This window comes from Perkinsus marinus (assembly GCF_000006405.1).
Source record: "Perkinsus marinus ATCC 50983 genomic scaffold scf_1104296931952, whole genome shotgun sequence".
In the NCBI taxonomy this organism is placed as follows: Eukaryota; Perkinsozoa; order Perkinsida; family Perkinsidae; genus Perkinsus; species Perkinsus marinus.
This window is the reverse complement of record NW_003215582.1, coordinates 135,767-149,474: the sequence shown is the minus strand read 5'-3', so window position 1 is coordinate 149,474 and position 13,708 is coordinate 135,767. Positions and strand designations below refer to the sequence as shown.

General features: G+C 49.5%; 4 protein-coding genes across 4 annotated transcripts in view; 2 read left to right on the top strand and 2 right to left on the bottom strand.

Moving 5' to 3' along the window:
• Positions 1-271, top strand: part of Pmar_PMAR023552 (centrin, putative) — a gene marked incomplete at both ends in the record, with an annotated part of 2,286 nt that extends 2,015 nt beyond the window's left edge. The window contains 2 exons of the mRNA XM_002785793.1: positions 22-98; positions 160-271. Of these exons, the coding sequence (XP_002785839.1) occupies positions 22-98; positions 160-271 (189 nt within the window). The remainder of the gene's footprint in view (positions 1-21; positions 99-159) is intronic.
• Positions 272-1,134: 863 nt separating this feature from the next.
• On the top strand, positions 1,135-2,948 carry Pmar_PMAR023551 (two component histidine kinase, putative; the record flags this gene model as incomplete). Its single annotated transcript, XM_002785792.1, has 8 exons — positions 1,135-1,196; positions 1,245-1,412; positions 1,456-1,600; positions 1,845-1,905; positions 1,977-2,117; positions 2,167-2,330; positions 2,733-2,819; positions 2,886-2,948. The coding sequence occupies 8 exons, from the start codon at positions 1,135-1,137 to the stop codon at positions 2,946-2,948; spliced, it is 891 nt and encodes a 296-aa protein (XP_002785838.1).
• A 3,767-nt stretch (positions 2,949-6,715) lies between these two features.
• Positions 6,716-10,726, bottom strand: Pmar_PMAR023550 (DNA replication licensing factor mcm6, putative). Its single transcript, XM_002785791.1, has 28 exons — positions 10,684-10,726; positions 10,566-10,635; positions 10,449-10,519; positions 10,244-10,391; positions 10,079-10,188; positions 9,982-10,034; positions 9,870-9,939; positions 9,759-9,828; positions 9,619-9,701; positions 9,460-9,576; positions 9,320-9,415; positions 9,218-9,276; positions 8,946-9,179; positions 8,795-8,897; positions 8,446-8,588; positions 8,348-8,394; positions 8,205-8,309; positions 8,095-8,159; positions 7,942-8,045; positions 7,757-7,896; positions 7,609-7,704; positions 7,487-7,558; positions 7,380-7,434; positions 7,281-7,330; positions 7,093-7,236; positions 6,921-7,036; positions 6,794-6,872; positions 6,716-6,748 (listed from the first exon to the last, which is right to left on the bottom strand). The coding sequence occupies exons 1-28, from the start codon at positions 10,722-10,724 to the stop codon at positions 6,734-6,736; spliced, it is 2,556 nt and encodes an 851-aa protein (XP_002785837.1). The 5' UTR covers positions 10,725-10,726; the 3' UTR covers positions 6,716-6,733.
• A 1,587-nt stretch (positions 10,727-12,313) lies between these two features.
• Positions 12,314-13,657, bottom strand: Pmar_PMAR023549 (conserved hypothetical protein; the record flags this gene model as incomplete). The annotated part of the gene is made up of 1 exon (XM_002785790.1): positions 12,314-13,657. One exon carries the CDS (start codon positions 13,655-13,657, stop codon positions 12,314-12,316), a length of 1,344 nt encoding a protein of 447 aa, XP_002785836.1.
• Between the last annotated feature and the right edge of the window lie 51 nt (positions 13,658-13,708).

Here is a 13,708-nt window from a genome sequence, read left to right as displayed (position 1 = left end):
CGGGCGGCGAGAAGCTCACAGGCGGCGTATATCAAGAAAACTTACAAGAAGTTCCAGGCAGTAGATCAAGATGGCTCCGGCAGGATAGAATACCCAGAGTACATCAACGCGACCTATCGTCTGGAACATGTCACTAGAGGCAGCTTCTCTCCGCCGTAGATTCTTGACGGTGATGGAACGAGAGGATTCCTTCCTTATGAAGCGTATGTTCGACGTGTTTGACACCGACAAAAGTGGCACTCTCGAACTGAAAGAATTCATAGTGAGATAGCGTGATGGTAGTCTGTGGTCATTGGATATCAATGCCCTCCGAGGTGGGAATGTCCAATTACACTGGAACCAATCAAATGAGCAAGCTACGATTCGCCTTTCTAATGTTCGATACGGACCAGTCGGGTTTCATCGAGCTCAGCGAACTCAAAAACATCATCAGGTGACATCCAATGCAAGATAGCTCCATCTGGCACTGAGTGTTGCAAAATCAGGGCCAATTTCCCAGGTGTTGGCGAGAAAGAGGTCGCAGCCAAAACCAATACAATCATTGACTCCTTGGGTAGAGGACCCAGACAGTGTTCTCGACGCCGTACTCTTTCAGGAATCGACAAGAATGACATAGCCGGGGTGAAGATATCTTACGAGCAATTCATGTCGATGGCTAAACGCAATATGAGCCTCATCTTGCCAGCAATGAATGTGCTTTCACCGGCCATGTTCCCGGCTGAGTTTCACCATTTGTTTCACCTCTCCTGTGTTCCATCGCGCCGCTTCATCCTAGCAAGAACCCTCGAGGGTCACATAGCGTTCCTTACTTCAGATATCGGCGGGGCTCGATGACACATTGATGATGCGGAATGCTCCAACATAGAGAGTAGCTTGTTGACCAAGCATGCATCTCGCTAGGAGGTTTGCCGATAGGGTGTTGTGAGTTTTTTGAATTAGTCGTATCAATTGTACAATACTGCTACTGTTGCAGTAATATTGTATATCTCTGCTCCCGGAGCTCCACTCTCGATGCTAGGCTAGCATTGCGTGGAGGTCTCAACTCGAGCAAGTCGTGAGCTAATGCGAGCTTCGGGTACAATATATTCACCATGTTGACGTTTCTGAAGTGTTACTCATTCCCGCTTCCATTGAATGACTCGCTCCTTCGACTCTCATGAAAACGCAGAGAGTCCCTCTGAGGTTGATCGCCTCGGGTGAGACTCTCGATTGTAATGATCACACAACACCGCGAGTTTTATCAGCCTAGCACGCCGCCTCAGCCAAGTCGCTGTTTCGGAGCAAAGGTCAGCTCTGACGGTTATAGCCTTGACCGAGTGCGTCTTGGACGCTATGGTCGTGACTAACCTAGCCGGCGAAGTCGTGGCAGCCAACCAGGCTACGGTACAGCTGTTTGGATACGACCAAAACCAGTATGCCATCGGGGATGCTCCGAAGCGACTACATAGTCTTTAGATTGAAAGCAGCTAAGATGTCGGTGTTCATGACACCGGGGAGTCAAGAGCTTTATATGCCACAGTTGCAGAGGTTCATCACTCGTATGATCCGTTGCAAGGAGAAGCATGGATGTTGGCTCCCAGACTGCATCCACTTCTGTGAGGTATCGCGTCAAGGGTCATCGAGCATTATCAGGCGGCTCTAACCTCATTGAGAAGGTGTACATGACATGATGGATACTATAGCCTTATGCTGCTAGCTCTAGCGCAGCCCACGAACATTGCTCTCTCTAGGCATCTGGAATCGACCGGCAAGGACGCGTATTCCCGATAGAAGTGCAAGGACGTCTTTTTGCGCTATCACAACTCATCCGCCCACCAACAACGTCGACTTCCGAATCATCTCAGGAGAGAACATTTTCATGGTCTCATACCCTTGAAATGAAAGTGTTCAAACAAAAACGCGAAAGTAGGCCATGCTAGGTCCTAGACTAGAGTATCATCAGGAGCCTTCAAAGTAGTAGGTATTCCGATTTTCAGGTGAGAGTGACTATGCTGAACCAATTTTCTTAATATTCGTCCTTAAAGACATATCAGAACGCAAACAGATGGAAATTAGGAAGGAGACTCTATTGGCAAATATCTCGCATGAAATGAGGACACCAATCAGTGCCATCATAGGTTACCACAGACCTTTAGACATATCGAAATCGGACCGTGGCTGCTTCAGGTTTAGCTGGCGCGCTTGTTGAGAACGAATCCAATCCTGGACGCACGCGGCACTTAGAGCTCATCATAGGCAAGGACGGTGTCCTACCATGCGGCCGACTTGACCCCGCTAGGCTCAGCAAAAAGGCTCCTGGAAGTCTTCCACGACGTGACCGAGATGTCAAGGTTACTCTCGAATGATATTCGCCTGAGGTAGGCCGTCCTGGCCCGTATTTCAGCATCGCACATCGAGCTTCATTGCTAGAACGCGAGCGGTGGACCTATATAATGCCCTCGAGGATGCTGTCCATATACAGAAAAACGCCTGCGATAAGAATGGCCGGCCTCTGCTGAAAGAAGGCAACTGAGTATCGTTTCATGTTCCCATGTTTTTCTCGCGTGCCAGGTGTCACATTGATCCAAGATTATCCAATTGAAGTCGATCATCCGCCTGTGGTTTGGGTCGATTCGGAAAAGTTCAAGTTGATTATGAGTCATCTTCTTGGTAACGCTTGCAAGTTCACAGACAAAGGGACCATTCGCGTATGGAGGATCGAGTCAAGCTCACCTCGCAGCCGAATATGACAGGTACACATCCCCGACCTCGACGATCCGCATGATCCCGTACAGGATATGATCGACCCTGAATTTCCGGATCGATTCGCGGCTTTTAGGGTATGCTGTCAGAAATTTCTGCTAACATTTCTTATCACGAGATATCCGATACGGGATGCGGTATAGACGGAGAACACCTCTCCCGCATCCTACATCCCTTCGAACAAGGCGAAGAAGATCATGCATTGAGGCACTTCCAAGGCTTAGGTTAGATTGCTCTACAGTAGATGCCTTTGTGTATTGTGGCATTAGCCAGGCCTCGGTTTGGCCCTAGTAGAACGGATCGTCAACGCGCACGGTGGGAAGTTCCATATCGCGAGTGCCGGTAAGCTAATAGCAGCCACCAACACAAAGCACCAATTTTCGAGGACGAGGGCGAGGCACAAGCGTGACCATCACTTTGGCCACCAATAGACGGGATGCTGATGCAGCAGCGTCGATTCAAGCGAAGAAGGCACTCGGGAATAAGCGGATTCCGATGGTGAGCGATCAGTCTGATTGCGATGAGCCCGTATTCTAGCAGTCCGAGGGGGTGGACACTGTGTCGTACACTGTCCAGAATAGCTCCAACTTCGACTGACTCCTGAAGATGAATTATACGTATTAGACGGTACGACCTCGGAGGCAATCGATTCAGACCGCCCCGACTTCGCCAAGTACAATGTCGGCTACACCGTATCATATTGGAATTGCTCGACATATCTTACTCATTGACGAGGATCCAACTACTCTCATGATCCTCGAGAGTTTGCCCGAGCCTGCCGATGACAAATGGTTCGACCCTCGATACCGAGCACTTAGAAGTGTGCCCTGGACAGGTTCTTTCATCAAGCGTCGACGACCAACGCGGCCGACTTATGGCTGGAGACTCACAAAATTGTAGTCGCCTGGATCACAAGTGTTGGAAAAGGCCTATCAGACGATTCATCTGATGAACCTCTCCCAGCACAACTGTGGAGGCGGTATTAACGTTTGCCAGGTTCCGGATCTCGTCCTAGTCGATATGGATATACGTTGCAACGGGGCCGGCTGCGAGTAACAGAATGTATTGTCGTCACTCTTAGTTTCAACGGCACCAGGTATATCAAGAAACTCCGTGAGAAGTTCTCGAACAGACTGCTCATACTGTGTACGTCTATGAGGAGGAGTAACGAGGTACTCCGACAAGCCATCGATGCACAGTGAGCTGAGAGATATCAACCTCGATCCCGATGGAAATACAGGGCAAACGACTTCATTTACAAGCCGTTTAACAAGTACCAGCTGCTCTCCCGTTTCGAGTGTATGTTTGCTTCTCATCAACTATCCGCCTCCGCCACAGAGGTAGCTGCCCGCGACGCGGTGTGATAGTGGAAATACCACCATAGGCACAGATCAATACTGAGCTCATGCGCCGATCGTTGCCTACATCTGTTTGCTACCGCTTGGAACGCGGTGAGGAGTTCGTATACGAGTTACATCAAATGATATCTGTAAGACTTCGAGCTGTATTCTATGCTGCCGAGAATATCTGCGAGCAGTAGAGCACCTAAGGCGCGCGCACGTGCGCTAGTATACGTTATGGTTCCTGCTGAGGCCACTCGCCACTAGCGAGTCACCAGCTAGCACTCTGAATTAGTGTAGGCTACACTGTCTAGCCCAAATGCGTGATCCAAGATTTGTCATGAAGCATAACCCGTCAGTATCCGATCAGATCATGCTAATCACGGTCACGAGCACTGCATCTTCTTCGTCCGAAGAGGGAGCGTCGGCCATGGCTAATGCCGTCGACGAATTCTACAGCTTCGTCCAACAAGAGGTCGGCAGATATATCATTGCGATAGCGAGAACTTTTGATCTATGAAACAGTTCAATCTAGGCTCGAGGACATGAGCTTCATACGATGCCACTAGCAGCGGGACTCGTTTTCGTCGTTGTTGGCGGGATCAACGATTCCACCATTAAGTTTTTATCGAATGGATCTCAGCGAATGTATGACCACGTTGAAGAAATGGTCAGGTGAGTTTATCAAAGTGGACTCTCGACATGCAGTTGAGGTCTGACAGATTCGGCCAGAGTGTGATGAACGAGGGCAACACTTCATTTAAGGAAACCATCAGTATATCTATCAGCATGCACTGTGGTCCAGCACGTGGTTTCGTCGTCTCCTCTTCTGGCATTCCAAGGTGGAGACCATTCCCCGTCATCGGTGGTAGAATTATATGGCAGATATATGCTCACGGGGGCCACCATGGATCATGTTGTGGCAGTAGCTCACAGCATTAAAGAGGGTTCCTTCGTTATAACGCGAGAGGTGCTTCTCACGATGCTTACCATCCGATGAACAGTATCCACTACGGGCCGAGGTTTCAGGTTAGAACTCAACTGACGAAGCTTGGATACTCTGATAAATCTGGGATTTTCCGATTCACACCAGTCTCGGTACCTTTTGTGGTGATACCCTGCACCCTGACCTGTCTAAGTGTATTTAGCTGCTCATATCTTCCATCGTAGGTCTCAGATCAAGATTCGGAAGGTGAATCCCAAACGAGCAGCACGCTGTTTTATGTTGGACCCGAGAGTTCAAATGCGACAAGACAGGCGCACACGAATGTAGGCTGTCCTCGAGCTCGGCCTGCTCATGAACTCTTGTTTGTTAGATCATCGAGCGGCTACCTGTGAACGATCTATCCGCAAGTAGCATTCCTGCAGACCTTCGAGGGAGTCACAAATGCCTGACCCACAGCGAGCTCGTGAAGGCGTATCAATGATCGAAAGCCACGAGGCTCAGTATCCCCCGCCGTGGCAGATACAAAGAGCTCGAAGAGGAACACGAGCGAGCCCTCGTTGAAATGCGCGAGCTTCGTGAAGAAGTCAGACAGTATCGGAAAGGGCGTCAGCTTGCTAGAGATCCGGTCCACTATCAGCGTAGATGGCCAGATGATGCTCCCGCCTTTGGCGAAGTGACGGTCGATCATGAGTGCGACCGACGACTGTTGCGATTGAATAAAGAGGTGGAGAGTTTGATGGTACATGTGAGATGAGGTTAACGGTGATGCCATATTGGACGATCAGGATCGCATACGATATCTTAATACTACAGGTCGACCACTAGACTAAGGCTTTCGTGCTTGGCAATTTCGCACCGTGCACATGTAGTTCGATCATGTCTCACGAGCTCATAGATGCTTACCGAGTTGAGTTCTTTCGGTCGATATCATCGATTCGTCGAATCGACATCGAATCGGATTCGATGCCGAGACGCGGCGAGATGACGCTAACGGAACAGATCTTTTATTCGGATAGAGCTCGGCCGAGCTAACCGAATACTCAGCCTAAGCCATCCCGTCCGCCGGTTATCTCGCCCTATGGGCAAAACTCATCGGCATGATGAAAGTAGACAATTTAAAAGGCTAAAACCGATCGCTCGGCAGCTAATGCACATCGATGCGAGTCTAACTAAGCCGTGTTGTCGGCGTTGGACTTTGAACTCACAGTTGGACTGAGTAGCCATATACCAGTTGGACTTTGTCGGTTATGCTTCATTGTCGGACATTCTCCTGCGCAGAGGATAGAAAAATATAACTCTTTCCCAGGGGAAGTCCCCCTGGAAAGATGATTATAATGCGCCTACGCTCGAAATGATGGGCCGTGTTTTTCGATGTTACAATGTTTCGATCGTTCCGTTACAGTGCATATGAAATGATATCGATGAACGAGGTACAAAATGAATTGGGCGCAAACCTTCCCTACATGCAAAATCCCATCGTTGCTCTCGAAAAATTAATCATGGAGAGTTCTCCCACATGTAATCTCTGATTCCCGTTCTGAGTATTTGCTGTATTTAGCACGCGTTATTTTGGTGGTTTTTGTATTCATACGAATGTGTGCCATTCCGCATAATATCGTCTCCACTTAATTCTTACTAATACAACACAATACGACTATGGTATTCCGTGCAAATTGAAACCATGCGGCGGCGATTCTATCGCAGCTCAGGCTGAATCTCCCTGAAGCAACGCCAATACACTATTTACGAGGGGCATCGCCCTTACCTCGGCGGGAGCAACATCTGAAGCCATCATTTGACTGACGTGCTCACCCACGACGAAGTTAGGATGCTTCGTCAAAGTCCTGAGTGTAGCAGAACATAACCACTGAGCCGATCTCACTCGTACTCACCTCTGCTCTGGCTTGTCCTTATCGGGGCTCTCCCGAATTACACACAGAATTTTATCGACATCCACGAGCCTTTTGATGACCATCGTAACGATCGCAGTGAAGCGGTCCATTTCTTCCTGCAAATAAGGGAGGGAGGCAAATCTGTCGGAATCCTCAGCGTATCCGCCCTCACCTCCGAGTGGAGCTGGCTCTCCAACTGCTCGAGATACCAATTGCTCAGCTCCTCCTCAGTGGTGGTTTGTCCCAGCTGCTCACGGTGGTCCAAATACCAGGCGAGCGAACGAGCTATCTGTTCATACTCAGCGAAACTGATACGCTGAAACAGAAGCAGATGACAGAAAATTGGACAAGACTTGTCACTTCGCGTCGAGCCCTTGGCCTTGGGGCTGCCTCCTGCATATCCACATCCCCTGAATAACAGCATGCCAAACTCAGTGAGGTGATTCAATATGCACTTACCATCTTGATCGGGCAACTCTTCATCGTCTGCTTCCCCATCATCACCAATCTCAACCTAGAGCAGCATCAGAGCGTCAAACACTTCAAGGAGCACAGCTGGATCTCACATCAGTCTGATCGATTTTCCTGATACTTCCTCTAACGAGTTGGTACGCCAACTCCACGTGAGTTCCCTTTACCTATTGCATGCAAGGTAAGTGTAATCATATCACTAGCATGGCCCACTAACCTCCTTAGACCAGAACACTCGCGCCACAGCTTCCGAAAGTCGAACCAGCGATTCCAACTGGCGGACTGTGACTCGGTACGCTCTCTTGAACATACCCTGACCAAACGTAGATTCAAACTCCGACTCAACATACAGGTGATATGGCTACCTTCTCAGCTTCTCGCAACTTGACATAGTACTTCACGATGAGCACTCGAGCACGCTCTGTGATTCTAGGCTGGATCTTGCGGGCTTCGTTTATGTAGAGCCTCAAATCGGTCGCCGTAACGTCAGCATTTTCGCCAGACCCTTCAAGAGGATGATATATTAGTACACCAGTAGTGACGAGTCTACCTCTGGAACCTCTAACATGTGTCTTGAGCAGATGCTGTGCTATCTGCCGATCGTCCTCCAAGTCGGGCGCGTCAATAAGAACATAGAAAAGGTCGAATCGGGACCTGTATATGAGGGACAGAGTACAGCAGCTTCGAGGGAGACGGTGGGTACATCAACGGCTGAGAAATATCCACATTTTGCTGCAGACCAGCGGCCAGATTGTATCGACCCCACTTCTAACAAGCACGTGCTCTTTCCTCAGCAGCACTCTATTCACTCACTGGATTGGCGGCGGCCAGAATGGAGGCTCGAGCGTTCATCGTAGCCTGTATGCCCGCCTTCGATATGGATATAGTCTGCTGCTCCATAGCCTCATGAATAGCCACCTACACGCAGTAAGGCTACAGTGACGGCTACCTCCCACCTGGTCCTTTGCATCCATCTTGTCAAACTCATCTATACAGCAGACACCTGAGGCACGGCTTCGTCGATAGGCACGTTCTGTCACTAGTCTCATATTACCGTTATCCGAGAGCATGAGGGCACCAGGCTCGATGATCACATCGTTCGACTCGGGATCGCGAGCAACTCCTGCAGTCAAACCAGCGGCAGTGGAAGCCTTGCCGCTAGCGTAGACCGCACGGGGAAGAAAATCGGATACCCACCTAAAGATAAGGTACTTGCTGTACATGACCGAGGGCCATTTTCACTACTGTGCGTGCGCTCTTCTCAAGCAAAAACTATTTCTCGACGCACGCGGTGAATACCAAATGATTATTCAACACAATGAGTGTATGAATATGATGAATATACACTAAGAGTTTGGGTAGCTGCATCGAAATCCCGATCGACTTATCGAGGCGCGTACTACTTGAGGAATTGGCTCTTGGCTGTACTGGGATCACCAACGATGCAGACGTTGATGTCACCTCGGAGTTTCATGCCCTCCTTCCTCGTCACCTTCGGCACCCCACCTGAGAATGCCCACATTACAACAGAAGTCTGCAGAACAGCAGTACTACCAATGAGCTGGAGCAAGATGCCCTTCTTGACGTCCTCTTGCCCACATACACCAGGGGCGATGGCCTTGGCAAGCCGAGTAAACGGGTCGGCATGCTCCGAGATCTCCTTCAGTCTGTCTCGATGCTCAGCCTGCTCCATAAGGATCTCCAAATCACTCAAACGGTGATGGACGATACCGTCATAGCCTCCTGAATTTCCGGATACTCCCCTCCATCGCCGCCCCTCATCATAACCTACACCAAGACCCCGTCAACACTCGAGGAGGCCCAACTAGCTACCTCTGGGGTCCGCAAGTCCCCTCCTTTCCACTGACTGTCAGATTCGACGTACCTGACGTAGCAGGGCTCAGGGCGGGGCTATAGGCAGATTTTACGTGGCCAAGAATGATATCTTATGAGTGAGCTCTCTGACACCAAGCTGCTTGAGCCCAGAGATTCCCTCATTGCCTGCCGACATCTCAGTCGCGAACCTTGACAGTGCATAAGGAGCCTTCACCAGGGATGGCAGTAGTACCGCTTCGTCTGTTCACGCTTCACTGCAGTAGCCATCTCTCCAGGCTTCATCATCGCAGGTACGTCAGGCACACAGATCATGCTTCCCACAGCTTGGATCTTATCACCGGGCTTAACCCTGCCCAGCAACAATACTGTATCACCCAGCAGGTCTATCTACCTCTCGCAGATATCGCCCCTCACAATCACATCAACGCTCCTAGGCATGCTGCCAGCAGGAATCCTATTGGCATGTTCCTGTACCTGCTCATAGAGAACGATGAGCATCCACCGATTCGTGTGTGGCAGTCTGTGTGTCACCCTAATCTTCTGCCAGTCAGTGAAGGTGGATTGATGAGGCTTAAGGATGAAGCCCTGCTTGTTACGACACCTGAGCTTAGTGACCCACACGCCTTACGACGGGACTACTACCTAGGGTTCGGACATATTATGGGCTCGGTGAATCTGAAGTTCTGATGGACATTGCTGATCTCTCGCGTACCTGTACATGGGGAATAGGGCGACTACCATACCCTCGACCGACATTCGGAGCACTCGAACGTTCCAATGAGCAGCTCGGGCTGGACCACTGACGTCCTGAATGAGTTGATGGACACCACATCCATGTTTATGACTCCCACCTGGTCACAGTGCCGGTAATAGTGACAAGCTGCCCGAGATTCCCCATGCGGAGATCGCGCAAAGAGTGTCTCTGTTCCACGTTGTAGAAGGACACACTGAAGCGGTTGGTCTGAGAGCTCAATAAGCGCTCAATAAGCACTAACGAGGCGTTCCATCGAGGCCACCTGGAGGGCCCATTGAGCGATCTCTGCCGAGATGCTGACGATGAAAGTCTGCAGAGCATTGACTAGGTTGGGCTCCAACTTGAGGTAGTGCTTGGCGATCACATTACGCAGGTCCAAGGGGTCGAAGTCCAAGTTGTCCCCTTCCATTCTGAGCCGATTACCCGTCGCAACATATTCAGACTCATACTTTAGTTACAGAGCTTACTCAGAGAACTTCTCAAAGTGGGTATAGTCGATGAAGAGAGTATGCATTTCCTCAGCACGCATGCGACGAACCTGACCACGATTAGCGTTGAAGCTAGAGGTTACGACGAAAGCCCACTTGAGTAACATAGGCCGGCTCAGCATCGTCAGCATTGTTTTTGAATTTCATGAGGAACTCGACAAAGTACCTGAACGGACCGAAGCTGATCGAAGCTCAAGCCGGGCGGGTGGAGGACCTCTCTATGGTAGCTCCCAAGGCTTGGTCGATATCGGCCATGTTGTTCAATGCGACAAAGTGTAAGTGCTGGATAGAGACTCCCAGTAAACAGTATTAACAACATGATGAACACGAGGCAATAGGGAGGAGATAGCTCAGTAACAGGCATGAAGCATTGATGAGGCCGTTCAGTTAAGGTAACAGGTGAATCGAGATACATGCTGCAGGAAAGACAATAAGATGGCAATTACTGATCGACAGGAGCTGCTCCTGCGCTCAAGCAATCGATACTTCGTGCCGTTTAACTGAGGGATACCATAACATCTCCAACTATGTTGCTGATGCCAAAGAGAGGCGCGCTGGAGAGTGGTAGCCCTTGAGGTATAGAGAGATGTCAACTCATAATGTAAGGAGGCAAGTACTGGTCGACACGGACTTCTCGCACGTGCTGCTTGATTCAACGGCCGATGCTGCATTTCCAGGCGACAGTGGTGCACAGATTGATACTTTATTCGACCACAGCATCGTCGACTGTACGACTAACGAGATGGACCACCTGATCGTTTAAATGGAAGCCAGCATCCTCCAGAGCCGTGCGAACGAGGCTAACATCGAGACAAACTCAGTGAGAGCATCAGCCAGCGTCGGTCGAATGAGCTCTGACAAACATCTATACCTTTTTCACCACAAGTTTAAATTATGGAACTTCGATATCAACCCCCCATGTCAACCTTTGAAATCCATCCAAATTCAATTTGGAATGCACCTTGGTCCGAAGTTACAATCGCAGTTTAGAAACGGGAGGAACTATTTCGAAACCTGCATTTTGAAAACATCGAGTCTATAAGTCGTGGCGAACCGACTGAACGAGCCGTTTTCAACAGTAGTTATCACCAAACTGATCTTTACGACTATGCAACGCTTAGAACGGGCTTGAACAGCAACTGGCACGGAAAGAGGTACGAAAGACCTCTTATTTGCCAAAGCCTTACAACCCACAAAGACGATCTGGAGTAAACTAGCTTTTTCACCACCAAGTAAATAATACGAATAATACGCCACTGATGCTCAGTTTGAGAATTTCTCGCCACAGAATATAACAGAGTCAACCCAGTAGAATGGGATGAAATCGGCAACAACACAACTGAGTATTAACAGAAGCTTCCAACACAACATGACGACCAAATTGTGAGATAATGATGCATGTACGGTCTCTAGTGACACCATACACGTTAGATGATAGCTAACGATGATGCTTCATGTAGGATCGCAGAAGCAGTAGTGCTAGTTTTACATAACTCTCTACTATAAACAAACAGATGCCCAGCCACTAGAAGAATGATCAATGCTATGTAAGCGCTCAACAATACTAGAGGCAGCAACGGTAACTCTCAAAGGGACGGACTGAGTGCAGGAGGCAGGTAACTCAACCATCGCCTTTAAAGATAGGGCAAACATCCGATGACGACGATGATCATAGTGCTACCGTATATAGATAAATTATACGAGTACAGTATAGCATACACCCGTTCAAGAGTGGTCGTCAATAACACTGATCAGGGTAATGTAAACCATCGTCATAGTTGCAACTGATCAATACTGATAACCACTCCTTAACGGTACAATAACCGACTACTCGTAAGAACAACTTAACGAGAGACGGCAGCGGCTACAAGAGCAGCACCGACACCAGAGCCATCACTGCTGTGGACTGTATGCACTAACGAAGCGGCCGACTTGCCGATGATCATAGCAAAAGCATCGTCCAAACGCTGAGGATAGCGATAACCCTTCTGATATAGGGAACCATCAACACCAATAGTCAAAGACCTAGGCATTCCATGAACAATGCAAACCTCACGCATGTGACGCTTCTCATTGTCCATGATATCGCACTTCTGAGCAACAGCCGAAAGAGCAGAGGCACAGAGACGAGCGCTGCGCTCAAGAACAGCTTCACCAATACCACGGAAGACCGTCATAACAACCTCATCATCGCAACCGAGGTTCTCCCCTTCCAATGCGGCGCACACATACTTCGTATCAAGGCCAAACTCGTTGAGGAAGTCAGGTAAGTGAGCTGAGTAGCCCTTGAGGACATCACGGGTGACCAAACGAGTCAACTCGCCCAAGTACATACCGGAGATAGTCTTCTCAAAGTACTGCTTACCCCTGTTGGGGGAAGCCTTGTCTACAGCCTCATCGTAGCAGTTAAGAACAGAGGGAACCTCCTTGAAGTTGTATCCACCCCACTCAGTGTTGACGACCAAGTTACCGAGAGTAGGGTCAGAGTAAGCAGCATTGGTACCGGTACCAATGATCATACCAACACGGCAAGTACCACAACCCTCGAACTCGTAAGAGCAAGTCATGAGAGTTCCCACAGTATCATTACACAGAGCAGCGACGTAGATCGGGACACCCTGCTCCTCGAAAGCCTTGTTGAGCAACGTAGCAGGGTCCTCTCCAACAACACCAGTAGCGGAGAAACCCTTAGTCCACTCGATCAACTTGCCATGGTTGATAGCAGACTGGCTCATGGGGAAAGAGAATGTGAAACCAGCAGGCATAAGATCGTCATCATGGAATTTGTCAGTGAGCTCCTTAGCAGTGGCGGCGATAAAACCAAAGAGATCCTCAGCAGTGCCACCCATAACATCATGAGGTATGGGCTTCCTGTTCTCGGCAATCTCAGGTTGCTTCTCGGTGCTAAGCACAACACGTAGAACTCTCAAATTGGTTCCACCAAGATCAAGGGCGTAGTAGATGCCAGCCTCATGACCACGAGGGAGCACATTAATGTGAGAGGTAAGCATCTTAACGCTAGATGCCTCAGAAGGGGCACCAGCACCCTGACCGGCCTCCCAACCGAGCTTCATCTCCTCCAGGAAGTCGTCCTTCACCTTAATCATCACCTCCTTGGGAGTTTCGAACTTGGCGACCGCTTCCGCCAGACGATCGGAGATGTCGCTAGGAAGCGTGGTAGAAACCATTGTTTCGAGGGGTTCGTAAAAACTGCGACCCAGTTTTGTATTGGAAACTTC

Excerpts from the sequence above, each read along its gene's own strand:
- Pmar_PMAR023550 (XM_002785791.1), bottom strand. The coding sequence starts at position 10,724 with ATGGCCGATATCGACCAAGCCTTGGGAGCTACCATAGAGAG. Across the intron at positions 8,589-8,794 it reads GCCAAGAGCCAATTCCTCAA|GTGGGTATCCGATTTTCTTC; the intron begins GTAGTACGCGCC and ends CCTTATCTTTAG. Across the intron at positions 6,873-6,920 it reads AAGGACAAGCCAGAGCAGAG|GACTTTGACGAAGCATCCTA; the intron begins GTGAGTACGAGT and ends TGCTACACTCAG.